Genomic DNA, 18,362 nt, shown 5'->3' on the forward strand with positions numbered 1-18,362 from the left:
TGGAAGTATGGAGTTTTGGTCAATGTCTGTGATATTTTTTCTTTAATTAGAATGCATTAAGCGGTTTGGCTTCTGGTTCAGAAGACTGACACTTATCATTATGAAAGTGTATGTTAGTTAATTAGTAGAGACAGCTACTTAAAATTGAATATAGAATTTAGGATGAATTCAAGGCTGTATAGATCAGTTTTGCTAATTATGATATTTGAATGTCAAAATATTCTGTGAAATATTGCTGATCATGTTATTAATTCTAGCTTTTTTTTCACAGCCCCATGACTTTGATGAATGCAGATTTGATATAAGTGTAAATGATAGTGTTTGGTACCTCCGAGCTCAGGACCCGGACCACAGGCAACAGTGGGTAGATGCAATAGAACAACACAAGGTATGTTTTTTCCTTATTCCTTTTCTCACTCACTAGATCTGGTGGTCCTTGTGGTAGTTGTAAGCTTCACTGTGTAGCCAGTAAAGTACTCAAGATATATGTGACAGACAAAAGTCGCAAGATTGAAGCGATATGTTAAATATGTTCCAAATGAATTGATTTGCTTGTTGTGCATAGATGGGAGTTTAGAAGACGGGGAGCTAACAACTGTGAACTTTCTTGAATTCTCTAGTTTGAAAAAGAAAAAAGTTTGCATCATATTTAAGTGGCTTTTTATTGGTTTTGTCCATCGTTTCTCATTATCAAATTGTTTCTTATCTGTCCTAGATGTTGAACTTGTTAGTGTTGTAGTCCATTCTCTTCGATTATCATTCTGGTTTTAGGTTCATCTGTTTCATCATTTGGCAGCTTTTACTCAATCAGATTCCTGGCTCTTGTTTCTGTCTTCTAAGGCTCTACTCTTCATTAGTATTTTTAGTTTTCCTGATCTATGCCTTTTCTTCCAATGAACTTCATTATTTTCTTTTACCTAAAGTGCTTGAAGGTCTGAGGTTTTTTTTAAAGAACATGGGATATAAAATATCCACTCTGTTTTCAGGTACAAGATAGGCAAGTTTAATTACAGTATCCAGTGCAACCCAGATCCTATACCTGGATTATAAATACGTTGCAGGAATACATATTAAAATAGATACCAAAGTAGGTACATACATTTTGTTACCTACATTTTACTTATTTTCACTTTGGGCTTCTCGAAGTACTGTATGTAATTAGGAAGTTTCACCTTTTCTTGGGGGATCTTTATAATAAGCTCTTAATTTAAGTGCTGTCTTTAGGTAAGTTGTCTAAAAAATCATGGTTAGAATTCTAGTCCATTTGTAGCTTAGCATCTTGCCTTCATTTTGATAGTAGTAACATCAAAGCATACAAAATTAAGTTACAAAACCAGGATTGTTTTCCATAATCTAGTGAAAAAATACAAACCTAATCTGTGAGTACTTTTGAGACGAAAGTTTACTCTTGGAATACCTTAAAGAAATGTCTCAAGAGGATGCACCAAACAAGTTGCTGGATTGCATATCTGTAGAGCTGGCACTTCAAAAACTCCTCTAAGGGCATGGGGGTCTTCACACATGGGGTGGTAGGTACATGGAAATCCTGGTTGCCTGACCTTGGGCTGGAATTCAAACAAGGTTTGGTGAAAGATTCAGCAGGTGATTTGGCTTTTTTCAGTTTCGTGTGTATTACTTTGTACTGTTTACAAGTTGTTTTTATTCTTAAGTGGAGTGGGGAATATTGTGGCACCCAGCTCCTAAATTAGTAATCAAACCATTTAATACATTAAAGCAATACCTTATTTAAAATTATTGTCTTTGTAGTATGCAAATAAATACCCTTATCAATCCAAGATAAAGCAAGGAAAACACTAAAAGGTAACGCAGTTTTGTAACACTAGTTTGGACTCAGAACTCAGAAAATCATGTTATCATTTTTTCCAGTGCAATAACCTGTCTTTATAATACAGTGATAGCTTTGCATTGTAGATGTCTTAGGTGTGAAAGTGTATCTGTTTCTGCTAACTGTTCCTCCTAAAATATGTAATCTGAACACCAGAAGCCTTGGAAAAGTCCTGTATGCACACAAGTAGGTGTTTGGTTTAATGAAATAAACATAAAACATACAGTTGTGATCTGGTAATCTTTAATATTTGTTGGTAACACGTCCAACTATCTTGCTTCAGTAAGGTATTTTCAAAATTAGAGTGGTTAGTGCTGTATTTTCCTAAAAATCGCAAAATCTTTGTAGGAAAAATACAATATTGACAGGGTGGATATTCATTCCATTTCAATAATGCGTAGTTTCACCCATCCTTTAATTTTTCTTTAACTTTTGTGCAAGCTTTATATTTAAACAATGGATGGAGAGTAGGAGATGATGGACTTTTATAAGTCAAAATACCTCATTTCTTACTGTGAAAATTTCTGAAGGAACTTTCTTGATCAGATTAACAAAACTCAAGCAAAAATCCCTTGAAAAGCTATTGCCAGGAGGCAAAGTTTTGTTCTGTTTAGAGCTGTGTTCTTGAATTGATACATAATTGAATAAAATTGTGAGAGGAAATTATTTCTTTCACTAAGCAATCATTTTGATTAGCTAGAGTCTATTGCCATATAAAGTACTACGCTTTTTTGTTTTTGAAGCTCTTTGTTGTTTGCTGAGTGGGTAGCTAATTCTGGTAGGCTGCAGAAGCTGTTTGCTAACAAAAGTATGTTTGTGAGAATTACTGTAGCATGTCACAAGGTTGTTTATCTTTAGAGTATGCAAGACAGACTGAAACTTTGTGACTGTTTCATTGTGCTCTGAACAGAGAAAACACTGATTTAAAATGAACTTTATATAAAATTTCAGTATGAGTAGACTTAGAAAAACTTACTGCTTAGCAACAGCAACAACTGGTAGCTGAGAAATGTGAAACATGTAATGTTCAAGCATAAAGTGTTAGAATTTGCTGCTGTTTGCTTTTATCAGAGCATTTGCCTTTTCTTGTATTGAGGTTCTTGAATGCACATGAAATGTTTCAAGTACAGCTTCTAAAGGGCTCATTAATTTCCTGGAACAGGAGGAGGGGAAAATCTAAGACAGCAATAAGACCATCAGTGAGGCAAATGAGGGAATGGTGCCTGTGCAAGCCACGAGTCCGTTCTTCTACTTAAATGTTTCATTAAATGTACTGAGCACGTACATATGTCTGTAAAATAGCTGGTTGTGATGGCAAAGCTTCATTAGGAAGTTTCTTTTTTCTCCAGCCGTAAGAGATTGTCAGGTCTGAGATGGCTGATGACCTTTTCTTTGATCTAATGGCAATATGTATTGCCAAAGAACTCAAGAGCAGACTTAGTTTCTTTAGTTCTCTGGTGTGTTTAAAAAAAAAAAAAGTGTTGCATGAGCACAAAGGTACTGATGTTTTTGAGAAGTTGCTCTCTTAAATAATAAACTCAAGGACTGACTCCAAGTCTGTACAGCAGTTTGAAGATGGAATATAGAATTTCTAACCTGAGATCAGAGAAATGTTGTTAGGGAGAAAACATCTAGGTTTACATGTAGAGAACATGGAGAATGCATGCAACTTCAAGCAAGTAAATTGTATCTGTTCTATATAGTGTGAATAACCACGTAAGATTTCCTTTTTCATTGAAGTGGAAGGTGTTCCTTTTCACATACTAAACTAACCCAACATTTTCGTTCTTTACCCTCTGTACTGGTAGACTTGATATTCTACCTTACTAATTTGCATTACTTCCAAAGGTATAAGTATGGGGCAGGGGGTAGGTGTGAGTTACAGTACACTGAGAACAACATGGATAAATTAACTCATTTTGAGTAAATTAACTTAAATGTTCTCCTGAAGTCTTGAAATTCAGATAATGTTTTTGTGACATTCATTTAACACCTGAGTTGAACACTCAGAGAATTTCTGAGAATTTTTAGAAATGAATGTTTCATGAGAAACTCTGCATCAGCTTGGGTTTCTTTTTTTCCATCTTAGTTTTAATTTTTCCACACAGCTTCTGCATGTGTTTGTTATTGACTTTGTAATTGTTTAACAAAATAAACTGACACTATTTTGATCTGCATTTTCAAAATCTTGTGTTTATCAAACTGAAATATGTTTTCAAGTCTTGTTGAACTTTTTAAAATTACTGTCTTTGTGTCATACTGGAAGAAATCATTCTCCATATACTCATATATACAGTGGTTTTGGCACATGAGGAGTAGATAGGCTCCCTTTTTCATTTTGAAGTGATGATATACAAGATATGTATATCTAGAGCAGGAGGCACGCGTTTTAACATCTGTGAAAGGCATCAAAGTGGCTACCTTGATGAAAGAATGATTACTTCATTGTTTATGCTGCTGTTTAGGCATTGAGAGAAGTCCGCTATGTAGAATAGCGCTAAACAGAAAAATCAGGATGAGTAAAACGGGGTCTTTTTTTAAGAAGTTTTTCCCCACAAATTGCTTGTTTCCCCAAAGTTTAGCTTGTTAAATAATTCTCATCTTGTGAAATTCTTAATATACTACAACTGCCAGTTGTCAAAAGAAACTCAGTAAGGCTTTACATCTTGTTTTTTTGTTTTTAAATACAGATCTAGGTAAGACAGTAAAGAGCCAAAAAGTTGGATTTGACATGCTAATAAAATTACATTTTGGCAGAAGTATTCGAACAGTTGATTTTGTTACTTTATTAAAAGTTGACTTATTTCCAGACAGGTAAACTGGAATTGGGACATTTAGTTTTGAAATTACTCTTTCCGGAATTTGGATTCTAGTTAATAGATTCATTTAGAAAACTGCAGAACAAACTTTAAACAGCCCAATATTGATGGCAATTAATAAGGCACTTTTGAATACCACTGTGGGGCGAAAAAAGTCAGCTTGAAATTTTCACAGAATGTTTGTTAACCACATAACATGTGGTTGTCTTTTCCATATAACCTAGAAAAAAAAAGTTGAGAGATTCCGTATTCACAAAGTATTAAGAGTAGTTAATTTCATTCTTAAGGTCATCCACATGTTGTGTTTTGCCTTGCCAATGTGAATATGCTGTTAGGCATTGAAAAAATATTTTTACTAATACTAGCTGTAATGGTGAAGTGGAAAAGCCAGCAAGTAGGTTCCTGAGGAGAGGACAAGGGGTAGAGGTGGACTTTCGACAGCCTAGTACAACACCATACAAAGGTAAACTCCCAATGGCTAAAAATAGTTCACGATAATGTTTTGCACTTGAAGTATCTTTAATTTAACAAAATAACCCACAAAATATTCTTAAAAGAGGCCTCTCAAACCATTAAAATTGTTCCAAATCTAAAAAGGTACCCTAATGTCAGACTGCTTAAATCCATTCATACTACAAATCAGCTTCTGGGTAAAGTGGGAAGGATACCAACTAAAATACTGAGGTATGATATTAAAGCATTTCTTAAAATTAACTTCAGCCTTCTTTTTGAGTAGGCCAAGTAGTCTTATGCTTCTGTCTAAGTGTAAGGTTGTGCAAGATTAACTTATCTTTTTTCAAGCTCAGAGAAAATATCAAGTTTTGCTTCCATCTTGATAAGCATCCAGAATATCTCTGTTTCCTATTTTTTCTGTAATTAGAAAGTTTCAGCCTCAGACTGAGTACCAAATGCTTCTGCCTGTCCCTCCAATCACATAGCTACTTAAATTTTCATGTTAGCAATATTAAGTAGAGCTTTTGTTTGAATACTGTGTAAATATTGATATAAAAAATTATTTTTGTTAACTGTGTGAAGATACTGAAAAATGCTATTGAAGATAACTTTATCATACTATTTTGTTTTATTAGCAGTGGATGCCACAGCAAGAGTTTTCTGACCAGTTAGTCTAGTCAGAAACTAATGTTCTGAAACTAATGAAGTTTAATTTTGTGAAAGTGGAGCTCAGAATATCAACAGGAAATGAAGAGTGTAGAAGGGTACTGCATCTTTAAGTTGTTCATAGCACTCCTCAACTAATAAAATCCTATAAAATTTTGCTAAGACCGTCTTTTTCTCCTTTTTTATACATCTCTAGCTCTGTCCCAAGACTGAACTAACTTACTGATAATGCCAGTAAAGACATGCAAATAAATCACTCCAAATCTGTTGCATGTCTGGAGAGAAACTTAAATGAGTAAGTTTGTACTTTCCTATTCATTCTGAACATGCAAAGAAGGAATGCTACATAAAAAAATTATTCATCATACTGCTATAACAAACTTTTTTAAAAATTGAAGTTGAATGAGAAGTGTACATTTCTGCTATCAGTAGATAGTTTTGTACATTAAATTTCATTTTGCTATTTGGCAGGTCTGTATGGAGCCATTGAAATAAATAGCCCACTTAAACACACAAACTACACTTACATGTATGCAGAAATACTGCAACAGGTCTTCAGAAGTCTACACTGATGTTTTGACCCTTAACTGTTTTTTCAGTAAGCTTCGTGAATTGCTGTCAAGTCATTTCTAGCAAACCATATCTCTTCTAATGTTGATCAGTGAATGCTAGTTATAAATGCATTCTTGATTATTTTTAAAATTAATGTGCCAAGAGTGTATTTTCAGTTGTGTCATAGGGTGAGGAGGGGACAGAAACAGTGTCTGTTGACATTCTCAATCTACTTCCTCTCCTGGAATTCAGGTGTTTCAGTGATGTGATTTTTCAGTCATTTGCTTCATCAGTAGTAGCTGCTGAGGTCTGAAGAGGAGAAAGAATGTGGCTTCCTAATCTGCTCATTTTTTGACAATTCATCTCAACACAAGTTTCTCAATAACAGTTCACAAGTAAGACTGGCCTAAATCAAAGCAACAGTGCAGGTGAAGGAAGGAATAGGAGGTATGGGAGTAAGTAGGGATGTTTAAGCTCACCTTCATTTCTCAGGTTCATAATGATGATTGTACACAAGTGGTGATGAAGCCCTTTTTTATGACATTTGCAGCCTAAATGTTGGAACAAATCAGATCTCAAGTAGTTTCAGTGACAGCTAAATATTCTCTTTCAAACTGAATTGAGTTGCCATGTTCTGTTGCTCTGCAGCACATCAACGGTCTGATTTTTTTCTCTTTGCTGACAATTGTGTAGGATAGCATATTAGTTTCTGTAATGCTTTACAGCTAGTTCTAATATAGCTCAGTCATACAGTATGCAAGATACTGGAGTGAAATGGACCTCATGTACAAGTACAGATGGCTGTAATTCTGAAAGACCTTATGAAATATGGTAAATGTTGGCATAGAAGGAAAAGTCAGTGAAATTATATAGATCGTGGTCTACTTGGGAGATTGTAGTCTTCTCAGTACTACTAGAATGCAGGTTGTTTGCTTCACATTGTTAAAATATCCAGGGTTCACATACTAATTCTTGGTGTGGTTACTTGTGATTTTCAGTTTGTGTAACAGATGTTTGCAGTTAGAGAATTTGTGATCATAAAAGAGAACATCTAAATTACAAATTAAATAATAAGCTGGTGCTAAGAATATAATATTCCTAAAATGCTTGTCTATTGGTGGTCTGTGTGTAATCTCTTACTGGTCACTTAAAGCATATGTAGTTAATTAAATCTAGCAAAGCTTGTTGGGAGTTCTCTGAAACGGTAAAAACTCAAGGTTTGGCATACTGGTTTAGGAGCAAGTGCCTCACTTGCCATGAGGATTGCCGCATGTGAGGCACTGACTTGCAGCAGCAGTTGAACTTGCCTGAGAGAATCCTGGAGAAAAGCATTCACATGTGTTAAGCCATAAAAAGTTCAATTCTCTCTTTAACAGACTTAAATGTGTAGGCAAGTCACTGGTGAGTAGTACAGATATATGCAGAAAGGCATAGCAAAAACTCTTCCTGGTTTGAAACTAGGAAACTATGAATTGTTTTTGAATCTTACACAGTAACTTAGATCTGCTCTTGCTGCTGATCTGTCACAGTCATATGTTGACATAAACGATCTAATTTACATTCTCATGTATTCACATTTGACATCTCCCTACAAAGTCAAATTTGCAAAAACACTCCCTGATAGCTAAACAAAAAGTTAAGTCCAAGAGTAGTCTTCTGAACTCTGAACTTCTGAACTCTGAATAAGCTTGTTTATTTGAATTTTGATCTGAATCTCAGACTGAAGTGGGAAATACACGGGAGAAAGATGTGGCCATCTCAAATTTAAGTACCTTGTTTAGCTTCTGAAATGTGTCAGTCCTCGTTTAGCTGTGAATACTGTCTTCTTTGTTTTTCTTTAGTGAGTTTTGACGGTATAGTACCAGAAGAGAAAATAAATTGAAGGGAACTCGTGAAGGGTTGTTAAATTAGTCCTAATTCCTCCCTTTAGGATGGTCATAGCTCACATGATAATATTAGATGCTATGTGTAGTTATAAGTTAGGCAATTAGGTGTTTTAACAGTGAGGCGTCACGGGGTCATGGAATCATTTGAGTTTGTTTCTACAGTTACAATTCCTTCTTTTGTCATCTTCATCTGTTTTGAGTTCTCCTTTACAGTCCTATTCAGTGTAATTCTGAAAACGAGATCACTTCCTTCATCTTTGTAGTAACTACAATTTCTTGCCTTTTCTGCTAGACTGAACAGCACCTCTTTCCTCTATTGTTCTTCACATGAACATGTTTTACAACTTTGCTTTGTATTGTTCTGCTCTGAACTCTGTCCTTCCTTGAGGTACAGCACCGAAACTGGACTCCTTATTCTTATTGAGGATCTTAGATGTTGAACAGAAAGTAGGATTGCCTTATGGGTCTTGTAGACTATCCTGTTTCACAACACCATGATTTTTTTTGTTTCTTCAGATTGTGAACTACTAAATTCAATTCATCTCTACATGCACATATTGTTACTTGTGCTGTATTTGTGCAGCATAGTATTTCCTATAAACAAGTAAATGTAACTTTATTGTTCTCCAGTGAACACAGGTGTTAAGTATTTATTGTTGTTCCATTACATTAAGTCTTTCCAACTCTGCTGTCTTGGATTTTTGTTTCATTTCAGAAACAAATCTTTGTGCTGCTTGGGTACAGTTTCTTAAGCAATTATGCTGGTTAATCTAGTACTTTCTAAAGAATGGTGAGAATGGAGACTGGCTGGCTCATGAAAGACTGCATCATTTAGCAGTATTATGGTTGATAGCTGGGCTTGCATGCTATTCTTATGGGAGCTCCTTATCTGAGTCTGAAGCTGTATGCATATGAGGACTTAAGATTATCTTAAATCTTTGTATCCACTAAAGCAGTGATCTGTCTGCCATATGTTCATAAAGTTTTCTCCTCCATCTTGTCTGAGCATTAACAGGTAGTCTTCATAATCTTAGTAGAGGTCTTGAACTCTCCTTCTGTCAAACCCGTGCCCCCAAACAGTAGTGAACTTACTTGAGATGCTTTACTCCTATCGTTCCCTTGAATTAGCTAAATACATGAATTGACTGAAGATTCAAATATAGTAAAGGTTAAACTATAGCCAGATAACTTTGAACCAGGGTGTTCTGAAATGCCTGGAGGAATGTCTAAAGAATGCCTGAAAAGTACAGGCCAAAATGCAAGTTGGTGAAGGATTGCCTCATGGGTGCAATACCATGTGGAAGAAAACACTCTTGGAAGTGCTCACTTGATATCAGATAGCAGTAAAGGCTGTGATACTGCTGCTAAGCTGTTAGGAGCGTGTCAGTCAATATTTCTGTAATGTTATTTAATGACAGGTGATGTGTATGGTTAAAGTAACTGTGGTGCTACCTCTAATGCTTGAGGTAACTGACACTAAGCAAAACTACTGCACCAACCATGCAGCTGGCCATGCAGTAAATAACCAATTTGATTTCTGTAAACAAGTGGGAGTATTTCTATAAACAAATTTTACTCTACTGGTAAACTCAGAGGTGTTATTGATTCATTTTGTAAAAATAGCTGTGGTAAATAATATCGATAGTGTATACTTTAATTTTACAGAAATAAGGGGAATGCAAGTGCCTATAACTGGCATAATGGCACAAGCAGCATGAGTTGAGCCCTCTGTGGCAGCAGCAGCAGCACCTTTCTGTGTAGTCTCAATAAACAATACTGTTTTCAGGCAGAAACCTCTGTCAGAGTTGACCTTAGTAAGTGCACTTTCAAATCAGGGGAAGTGCTCTTCTTGGTATCAAGAACAGAAAGTACAGGGATGCAACGTGGAAGTAGTGAGTAAGGAACAGTTAAAAGTTGACACTTGCCAAATAGAGATGCATGCTGTTTACTCAATTATTACTCATCAGCTCAAACTGTACTGTGTGTCAACAGTTTAGCAGAAGAAAGTTAGATTCTCTGCATGCCTCCATCTACCAAATTCAGTCTTTTTTCTTTCTAAACAGACTTTGTAAAGGGTGTCAGTGAGCAGGGTGCTTTGATTAAAGCAAAGCTCCTTGGGTTGATAATAGCAGACCAGAGTTACACCCTAGCTATAGGGTATGTAGATGCTGCTCAGCCACATGGGTGGGGTGCACAAGTAGCAACGATATGTATTCAGTAACATTCAACAGTGGGAACTTTGAAGCAAAGCTGCTGTAGTTTTTTGGTTCATCACCCCTCCTCCTCCACTGGCCCTTAAAAAAAAAAAAGAGGAAAGAAAAAGAAAAAAAAAGAATAGGAAATAGCTGCCAGAGCTACCATGAGCTTAAAATACTGGGAGAGACTTCGAAAAGGGAAATTCTTTTAAAAAGCATGGCAAGACTTAGCATCTTCTGCTTGTTAAATGCAGTGTCTGCTTAGCCCTAATAGGAAACTTTTAAGGTAATTCTAATACAATTTATGTTGTGGAAGAGAAGATTTTTTTTATTTTTATTTTTTGCTTTTGTGCAAACAGATAATGCTTGGAAATATTTGCTCTCTATAGTATCATCTAGTTGAATGGACTCACTGCAGAGGAATCAGAATTCAGGCAGAATTCGGGTATCTTGATAATAGCTATCTTAAGTGGGGGAGGAAGAAGGGATGTTTTAAATACTAGGAGTTTAATATTAACGTCAGATATATTGACTGGTATGAACACAAGCTTAACAATGTATTGGGGTTTGGCAGGAAGGGGAACAGATGTCCATCCCTCCCTCTTTCTTGCACTCCCATGATCTGAAATAACTTGGGAGGACTTTATTACCTCAAAATTGCAGTTTAAGTAAGCAAGTATAGCCAAGACTGGTAAAATGACACATCCTATTTGTGCGGCATGATACTAATAGTGAAACCTGTAGATGTTGTGAAGCCATGCTTTCAGGGGAAGATGAGATGTATTGCTCAAATGTTTAATTCTTTACTATAGATAACAAGTTTTTCTTTAAACTTGATTCAGTTATGCTCTTTCAAGGAGGAAAACTAAGTTTGGCTATGTCTTACACGTTGCATTATTTTAGCATAGGTATCAGCAGGAGCTCTTAAATGACAAGCGATGTCATGTGTATTAATGTTACTAAATTTGCAAAGTGGACTTGCTGCTGGTCATTGTATGTTTCCTGAAAGAAGACTCTAGGGGAAGGTGAATCAGCAGTTTCAGCTGACTACATAAGCATATGCTGCAGCAAACCTAAATGCTGTCAGTTCCAAACTGTTGAAACTTCCCTTTTAGGAAAGGAAAAAAATCGTTCTCTGCCTCTCTTGGCACACTTTTGTCACTCTTGGGTCTGTCTTCCAACAGCAGCTGTAAGTTACAGTTTTATCTATAAGTAGTTACAGTTGAAACTCCTTAAAGCTTGACTAAAGCTTACAGTCAATTCCAGACTAACACACTTGATTAATTATAAACAATGCAGATTGTTTCACTTTGACCAACCCGATCTTTGCCAGTGTGTTCCAGTTATGTTTCATAACAATCACTTTGGCTTTAAGAGTAGATACTGTAATTCTCTGAGGAATACTTCCTTGTAGGGTGGAGACTTGGATGTCTAATTGGACTAGCTCTGAGCAGAAGGTGGGACTAGATAACCCTTGCAACCTCAGTTATTCTGACTCTGATAAATCCGTATTTCTTATATAGCAGTTAAATCAATCTTCCTTGTACATGTCATATTCTACTTCAAATTGAAAGGACTCCCCATTCCTTTTTTAAAATTATTCCTTTTTTTAATAGACATTGAAGTTCTAGTGCCTCAAACGTGCAAGTTTTCAGGTTTCATAAACAAAATTTCCAGTTTAACTTGGTCTCCTTCAAGTTCTGCTTTACTCCTGAAGTGTTCTAAGGTGCAGTTCCTACTTATTTCCATGTTTGTTTACCCCAAGCAGGCTATGTTGAGGTTAAGCAGGAAATCAAATATCTATTTCATGTGTTGTGTGGTATTTGATAGGTTTGAGAAAATCTAACTGTGCTAGATAAACCCACCAGTTTGAAATGTAAAAAGAAAGTGCAAAGACAAACAGCAAATTTAATTACTTTTACCATAATCTAATCAAGCAACACAGGGAACTTAAGGTTTGTACAGTGGTATCTAATTGATCTTCAGAGACTTACTGGGCTAGTTGTTGTTCTAAGTTTTGAGAAGAAGCTGTCATGGCTACTAACTAATTTCTTTAATAACTTTACATCAGTGTTAAACTGGCAATACCAGTCATATATAGCTTCTCTTTCTGGAGTATCCATATGAGTAGATGGGTGTTTCCCTGTTCACCTGGACTAAAACCATGCTCCATTATGTATTTGGGCTTGGCCGCATTAAAAGGAAGTCTGCAATATGTGACCTCAGGCTGCAATTAGAAACAGAACTTGTGTGTCACCTGCCTAGAAAGGTTTGCCAGCCTTATTGATCTGTATTGTCTCACTTTAAGATCTTTGAAGAAAGGTCTTATCTTCTATGATGCACGGGCAGTCTGCAAAGTTTTGTTTTACTATCCTGGACTGTGAAGCATCTTTGAGTTATGTACTTTTGGATGAGAACACCGTAGTTTCACTTCTCTGCCCTTTTTGTGGCTGATACTTTATTGGGCCCGAATGGTCTGATATGCAGATCTGAGTGTGAAGATCCTGTTACAGGATGCAATTTGTCACTGCCCTGCAGAATGAGCAGGGAACACCTTGCTCACCTACCATCAGGTTGGAGTTTCCCTCTCCTTGCTTAGCAATGGGGTGGTTAGCTTTTAACGTGTTGGAATTCAAAGCAGATAGCAGCAAGAATATGACAATTTCCCTTTAAGGAGCGCCCTACTCTAGTGCAGTTAAGGCACAAGTTCATGCAGAAAGTCTACAATGGTGCTGTAATGAAATGAGACAGTTCAGTTACAGTTCAGTTACAGTTTAGTTACTAGGAGAAGACAGAGTTACAGGCTACTGAACTGCTTGTTTTTATCAGCAGTACGCTGTTTTCTAGCTGATGATTACTGTGGGGGGCTTTTTGTGCTTGTATTCAAACACTGTTCTTGTCTTGTTCAAACTTTTTCACCCCTCTGGAAAGCAATGAGAACAAGATCTCTGTTTCTTGGGAGATATTCAAAACCCGCCTGGATGCGATCCTGTGTAACATGCTCTAGATGACGCTGCTTGAGCAGGGGGGTTTGGACTAGATGAGCTCTGGAGGTCCCTTCCAGCCTCAGCCATTCTGTGAGGAAAGGTGGCACATACTTAATGCACAAAGTATGACCGACAGTATTACAATCTGGAATAAAATGTGTGATGACATTTATTTTCAAAGTCTTGAGCATTTTGGTACCTAAATCCTTTGGTTTGTCATCTTTGGTGCAGCAGAAACAGCCTTCTGTAAGCTGTTTTTCCACCAGTTCCCAAATTTTCTTTCAAGGGCAGGGTAGGTCAGCTAACTGTAGAGACCTGTGCTGTGCTTGAAGTTGTTTTCACTATTGTCTTGCACAGAGGGTGTTGGCTTTCAGCAAATAAAAGCAGTCTTTCTTTTCACATGAATGAGTAATGATAGTGTTGGGGGTGTTTTTGTATTGGCTGATAAAGTTGAATTTAATATTTTTACTGATATTTTTACTGACATCGTGTGTAAAGGGAGATAACATTTTAAACTACCTATTTTTTATTTTAAATTCTATCAAAAACTAGAGTTCTGGAAGTTGCACTGCTTAAAACAGTCCTACAGACATTTGTAAGCCTGCTGAAGTTTGTGTTATGAATGGAGTAAATGAGTTATTCCAAATGAAGTATTTCTGTATCGCTACTGCATGACTTTTTATGGTTTGGAAGGGTTTAACCAGAACTGTTTCTTCTGTTGCTTTTCGAAGTGCATATACATACAGGGAAAACTAGTTTGGTGAGAACCTACTTAATGCATACTCTGTACATGAAGACATCCTGTGCCTGTTCCTATGGCTTGTATATAAACCTCATTTTCACAGTGAGCTGTTTGACAGCTGCAGGCTGATGGTAGAGCAGTTGAAAATGAATGGAAATCTTCTACTTGGACGTGGGTACTTGAGACAGAGGTGTCCTGTTTTCTGCGTGTCACATATAAAGCGTTCTTTTTTTTGAAAGTTATACTAAGCTTCAGTACTTACAATTAGATGAAGTTTTAAGAAATCTGTCTCCAAATATTCATCAGAGTGCTTAATTTAGTGCTAATGACTCTGGACAATCTTAACTGGAAATTACCCTGTTGATTCATTGTTTTGAACTCGCTAATCAGGAGACATGACTTCAGAATAATTTCATTAATCTCTTTCAACATATTTTGTGCAACTTCTAATTTATTGCCATTCTATTAGCAGTAGATGTCGTTGTTACTTCTTGCGTACTGTGCAGAAAACTTTATGTAGCAATGTGTTTCAAATGTAATTATAAGGGCTAAAGGTAAAAGTGCTCTGTTCTTAATTGTCTGCCAAGAAAACGAGGTTTATATGCGCAGGGACTGAAGCAGAAACAGGGTAAGGGTTACTGTTGGGCTTTGACCAATAGTAACCTTTAGACGTGTCTGTTCCCTTTTCGCTAGTTCCCTCTAGTGGTTACAAAGGATACCGACTTGAGGAGGTTAATTAACTGGTATCTCTTCAAATTCTTGTGCGTTAAATAAACTCACCCTGAATTAATGCGGGGTGTGTGGAAACATAATTCGTCCAGCCCAACCTGTTAGAAGAGAGTTTATCATGATATTTTGTAATGGGAATACATATTCTCGTGCTTCAGGCTGGTGGTTCACCTAGCTTTTGGAGGTAGGAATTTTTATCCTTTTAGATATTCAAATGTGCCTTTTACTTGAAATTTAATTGTACAGAGCTCTTACCTAGCATAAACTAAATTTATTTCTAAAGTGTTTTGAGCCTCCTGAGGTGAGAGCTGCACTATATACATGTTTTTGCCTTTCTGTATCTTAGACTAGGTGTTATGTCTAAATATTTGAAGTGTTCAGATAATTTATCACTTTAGCATTCTGTTTTAATTATTATTGGCCCACACACTGATGTTAGAATTATAGAATCAAGTAGCAGTTCATAGAATCATAGAACATCCTGAGTTGGAAGGGACCCATAAGGATCATCAAGTCCAACTCCTGGCACCGCACAGGTCTACCCAAAAGTTTAGACCATGTAACTAAGTGCACAGTCCAATTGCTTCTTAAATTCAGACAGGCTTGGTGCAGTGACTATGTCCCTGGGGAGCCTGTTCCAGTGTGCGACCACCCTCTCGGTGAAGAACCTCTTCCTGATGTCCAGCCTAAACTTCCCCTGCCTCAGCTTAACACCGTTGCTGCAGGTCCTATCACTGGTGATTACGGAGAATAGGTTACCTGCCTCTCCACTCCCCCTCGCGAGGAAGTTGTAGACTGCGATGAGGTCCCCCCTCAGCCTCCTCTTCTCCAGGCTGAACAGGCCAAGTGACCTCAGCCACTCCTCATATGTCTTCCCCTCTAGGCCCTTCACCATCTTCGTTGCCCTCCTCTGGACACTCTCCAACAGCTTAATGTCCTTTTTGTACTGTGGTGCCCACAACTGCACACAGTACTCGAGGTGAGGCTGCACTAGTGCAGAGTAGAGCGGGAAAACTGTTCGTAAAACAGTTTGTAGTTTTAGAACTGTTTGTAAAACAATTCATGTTTTCCTTGACATTTTTAAAATGTCAATATAAGTATTGTATACTGTGTGTTTGACTTAAGATCTTACAAACGTTTCTTACATTACAAACTCATTTATGCCTGCTATGTAGAACTGCTCTGTTATTTTGTTGATACAGTTATTCCGCCAGAATTTTATCATTGCTACTTTCTATCCAGAATGCTAATCTTCTGGAAAAAAAAATAATAATAATCTGACAAAATTACTGCCTAGTTAGTTTGTGTTTAAGTATCTTTATTTTGACAAATTGATTTATGGTTGGAAATGGTAGAAGTGTGTGTGCATGAAGAGTTTTTAAAACAGGCAGGGCATCGTTTCTAAACAAAGATAATTTTGACATAAATAGACTATTTTTTATGCAGCTTGTACCGTGGCCAACTTCAGGAATCTGAACTTGTGTCAGGAACATAAGAAAACGATGCATCTCCTGAGGAGTCTTTCAGTTCGTATAACATTTTTTGTTCAGTTCTGTAATTGATGCAGTAAGCCGCCTTTGGTATTTGGGAAGTTATGAGGGAAGTGAGTGTTGAGATCTGATAAAAACAAGTACTATAGCAAAAAACGAAATGGGAATAAGGAGGAATAGTTTTTGAAAACCAAGGAAAACATGCTAGATTTAATGGTTTGAGATGCAGAACAGCTATGTTTACAATATTTTTCCCACCTTTTCACAGATTACTGTAGTAAAACTGCAATTTAAACTGAATATGTTCTTATAGTTTTCCTTTAGGTATGGGGTCACTTTTTTCTTGAATCCTCTTTTAGGCTTAATATGGACTTTTCAATCTTTGACAATTCCAACTTTCTTCATCCTCCAGTGCTTGCTATCTATTGCAAACTCTGCGGTATGCCAGGCATTTACTAGAGATTTCTGTTCTGATGGCAAGGTGAATATCTGAGAAGTGAGTAGAAGGAAAATCTGTGTGGCAGTGACAAGGTAACAGTTCACTGAAGTAGGCGAATAACGTTTAATGATCTTTTTCCAGAAGCATTCAATGGCTTATCTGTGTATTGATAAGCCTGGTGAGCTGTATGCTTATCAGTAGATTTCTGTGTTGCTGTAAAGCTTTGAGACCTGATACAAATGAGGACTTAAAAAAAAAAAAAAAAGGCATGTCCTCCGGACAAGTAATATCACTTGCACGGTTAGTCCCTGTGTTGCCTTCACCCAGATTGAAGGAGGCTGCTGTATTTTGTATTCTGGGGTTTCTTGATGTAGAGGTTTCTGTTGAACGAGCAAAGGGTGGGTAGGCTTCTCAACTCCACCTCTGAAACTTGCTCAGACTTGTAACTTTCTTAGTAAAGCTGGAAAAAGCTGTTTAATCAGATACCAAGTGAGCGGACATGGGTATAGTCTGTAGCACAAGATTCTTAAGCATAACATGGACTGTAGACTTGTTCTTCCACTTCTGTGCAGAGATGATTTTAACACTTCATTATCTTAAATGTGTTAAAAAATGGAGTCAGAGGCAGTAATTTCTTCCCTGCCACTTCGAGGGAGAAGAGAGACATTATCTCGGTATCTGTAGCTACCACAAACGCCGAGTGCTGTCCCCGCGCAGCGCCTGCTCTCCCTCCAGCTGGCGGGTGCTTCGCAGACAAGCACCCAGAGGCCGGCTCTGGGGCTCCAGCGCTGGGCTGCCTCCTGCCTTCCCGGCTCATCGGCCTGCTGCTAGTGCTTGGGGATCTGCTCTGACAGCACTCCCTTTTGAATTTTATACATAGCAGTGATGTAATAACGCTGCATGCAACTAGTGTGTATAATTTAGCTATTAGGTAACTATTAAAAAGTGTTTCCAGTTAGGATCAGAACCCTTGTTGCTTTTAAAGGCACAGCTGTGTGCATGTACTGTCCTTCAGCCAAGATCCATCCATATGTATTTAAATTAACTTGTTCATTGAAACCTGACTGTTCCTTCTAGCTTTTAAAGCAAATCAAAAAATTACTTTAGTACCTTGGGTGGGAGCCTAGGTCAGAACATCAGTGCTTTTTGTAATGGTGTATAACAGCAGAATAGAGATTTCTGGTTCTTGTTTAACTCTGCAAATCTTGTCTCTCCTGACAGCCCAGATTTACAAAGAGGATCAAAAGCAGTCTGTGTCCTTTCCTGTTATAACCTGGTGGCTCGGCAGTACAAGCTGCTTTAGTTTTGCTACTACATTAGTATACAGAGGGAAGCAGTTGGGGGCTCCAGGGTGTTGTCCTCCTCAGCATCCTGTCTGTTCTTCTCTGTTTGGAGTGCCTGCTCCTCCCTATTCACCTGGTCTGGAATCTTTGCATTTTAAGCTGTTGAATAATATTTGGTGAATAGTCTTCCTGTGCACATTGTTTGTTAAGAGAACTCATGGAAAAACAGTATGCATCCATGCAATTAATCATGGGTATGAACTACATGGATAAAG

General features: G+C 37.3%; 1 protein-coding gene across 3 annotated transcripts in view; it reads left to right on the forward strand.

The window, feature by feature from the left end:
* The window catches only part of CERT1 (ceramide transporter 1), an 81,903-nt gene that overhangs the window by 26,068 nt on the left and 37,473 nt on the right, over positions 1-18,362 (forward strand). For all 3 annotated transcript variants that reach the window (XM_066988407.1, XM_066988406.1, XM_066988408.1), the window contains exon 3: positions 272-388. In XM_066988407.1, the coding sequence (XP_066844508.1) occupies positions 272-388 (117 nt within the window). The remainder of the gene's footprint in view (positions 1-271; positions 389-18,362) is intronic.

The sequence above is a fragment of the Anser cygnoides genome, chromosome Z, assembly GCF_040182565.1.
Source record: "Anser cygnoides isolate HZ-2024a breed goose chromosome Z, Taihu_goose_T2T_genome, whole genome shotgun sequence".
In the NCBI taxonomy this organism is placed as follows: Eukaryota; Metazoa; Chordata; class Aves; order Anseriformes; family Anatidae; genus Anser; species Anser cygnoides.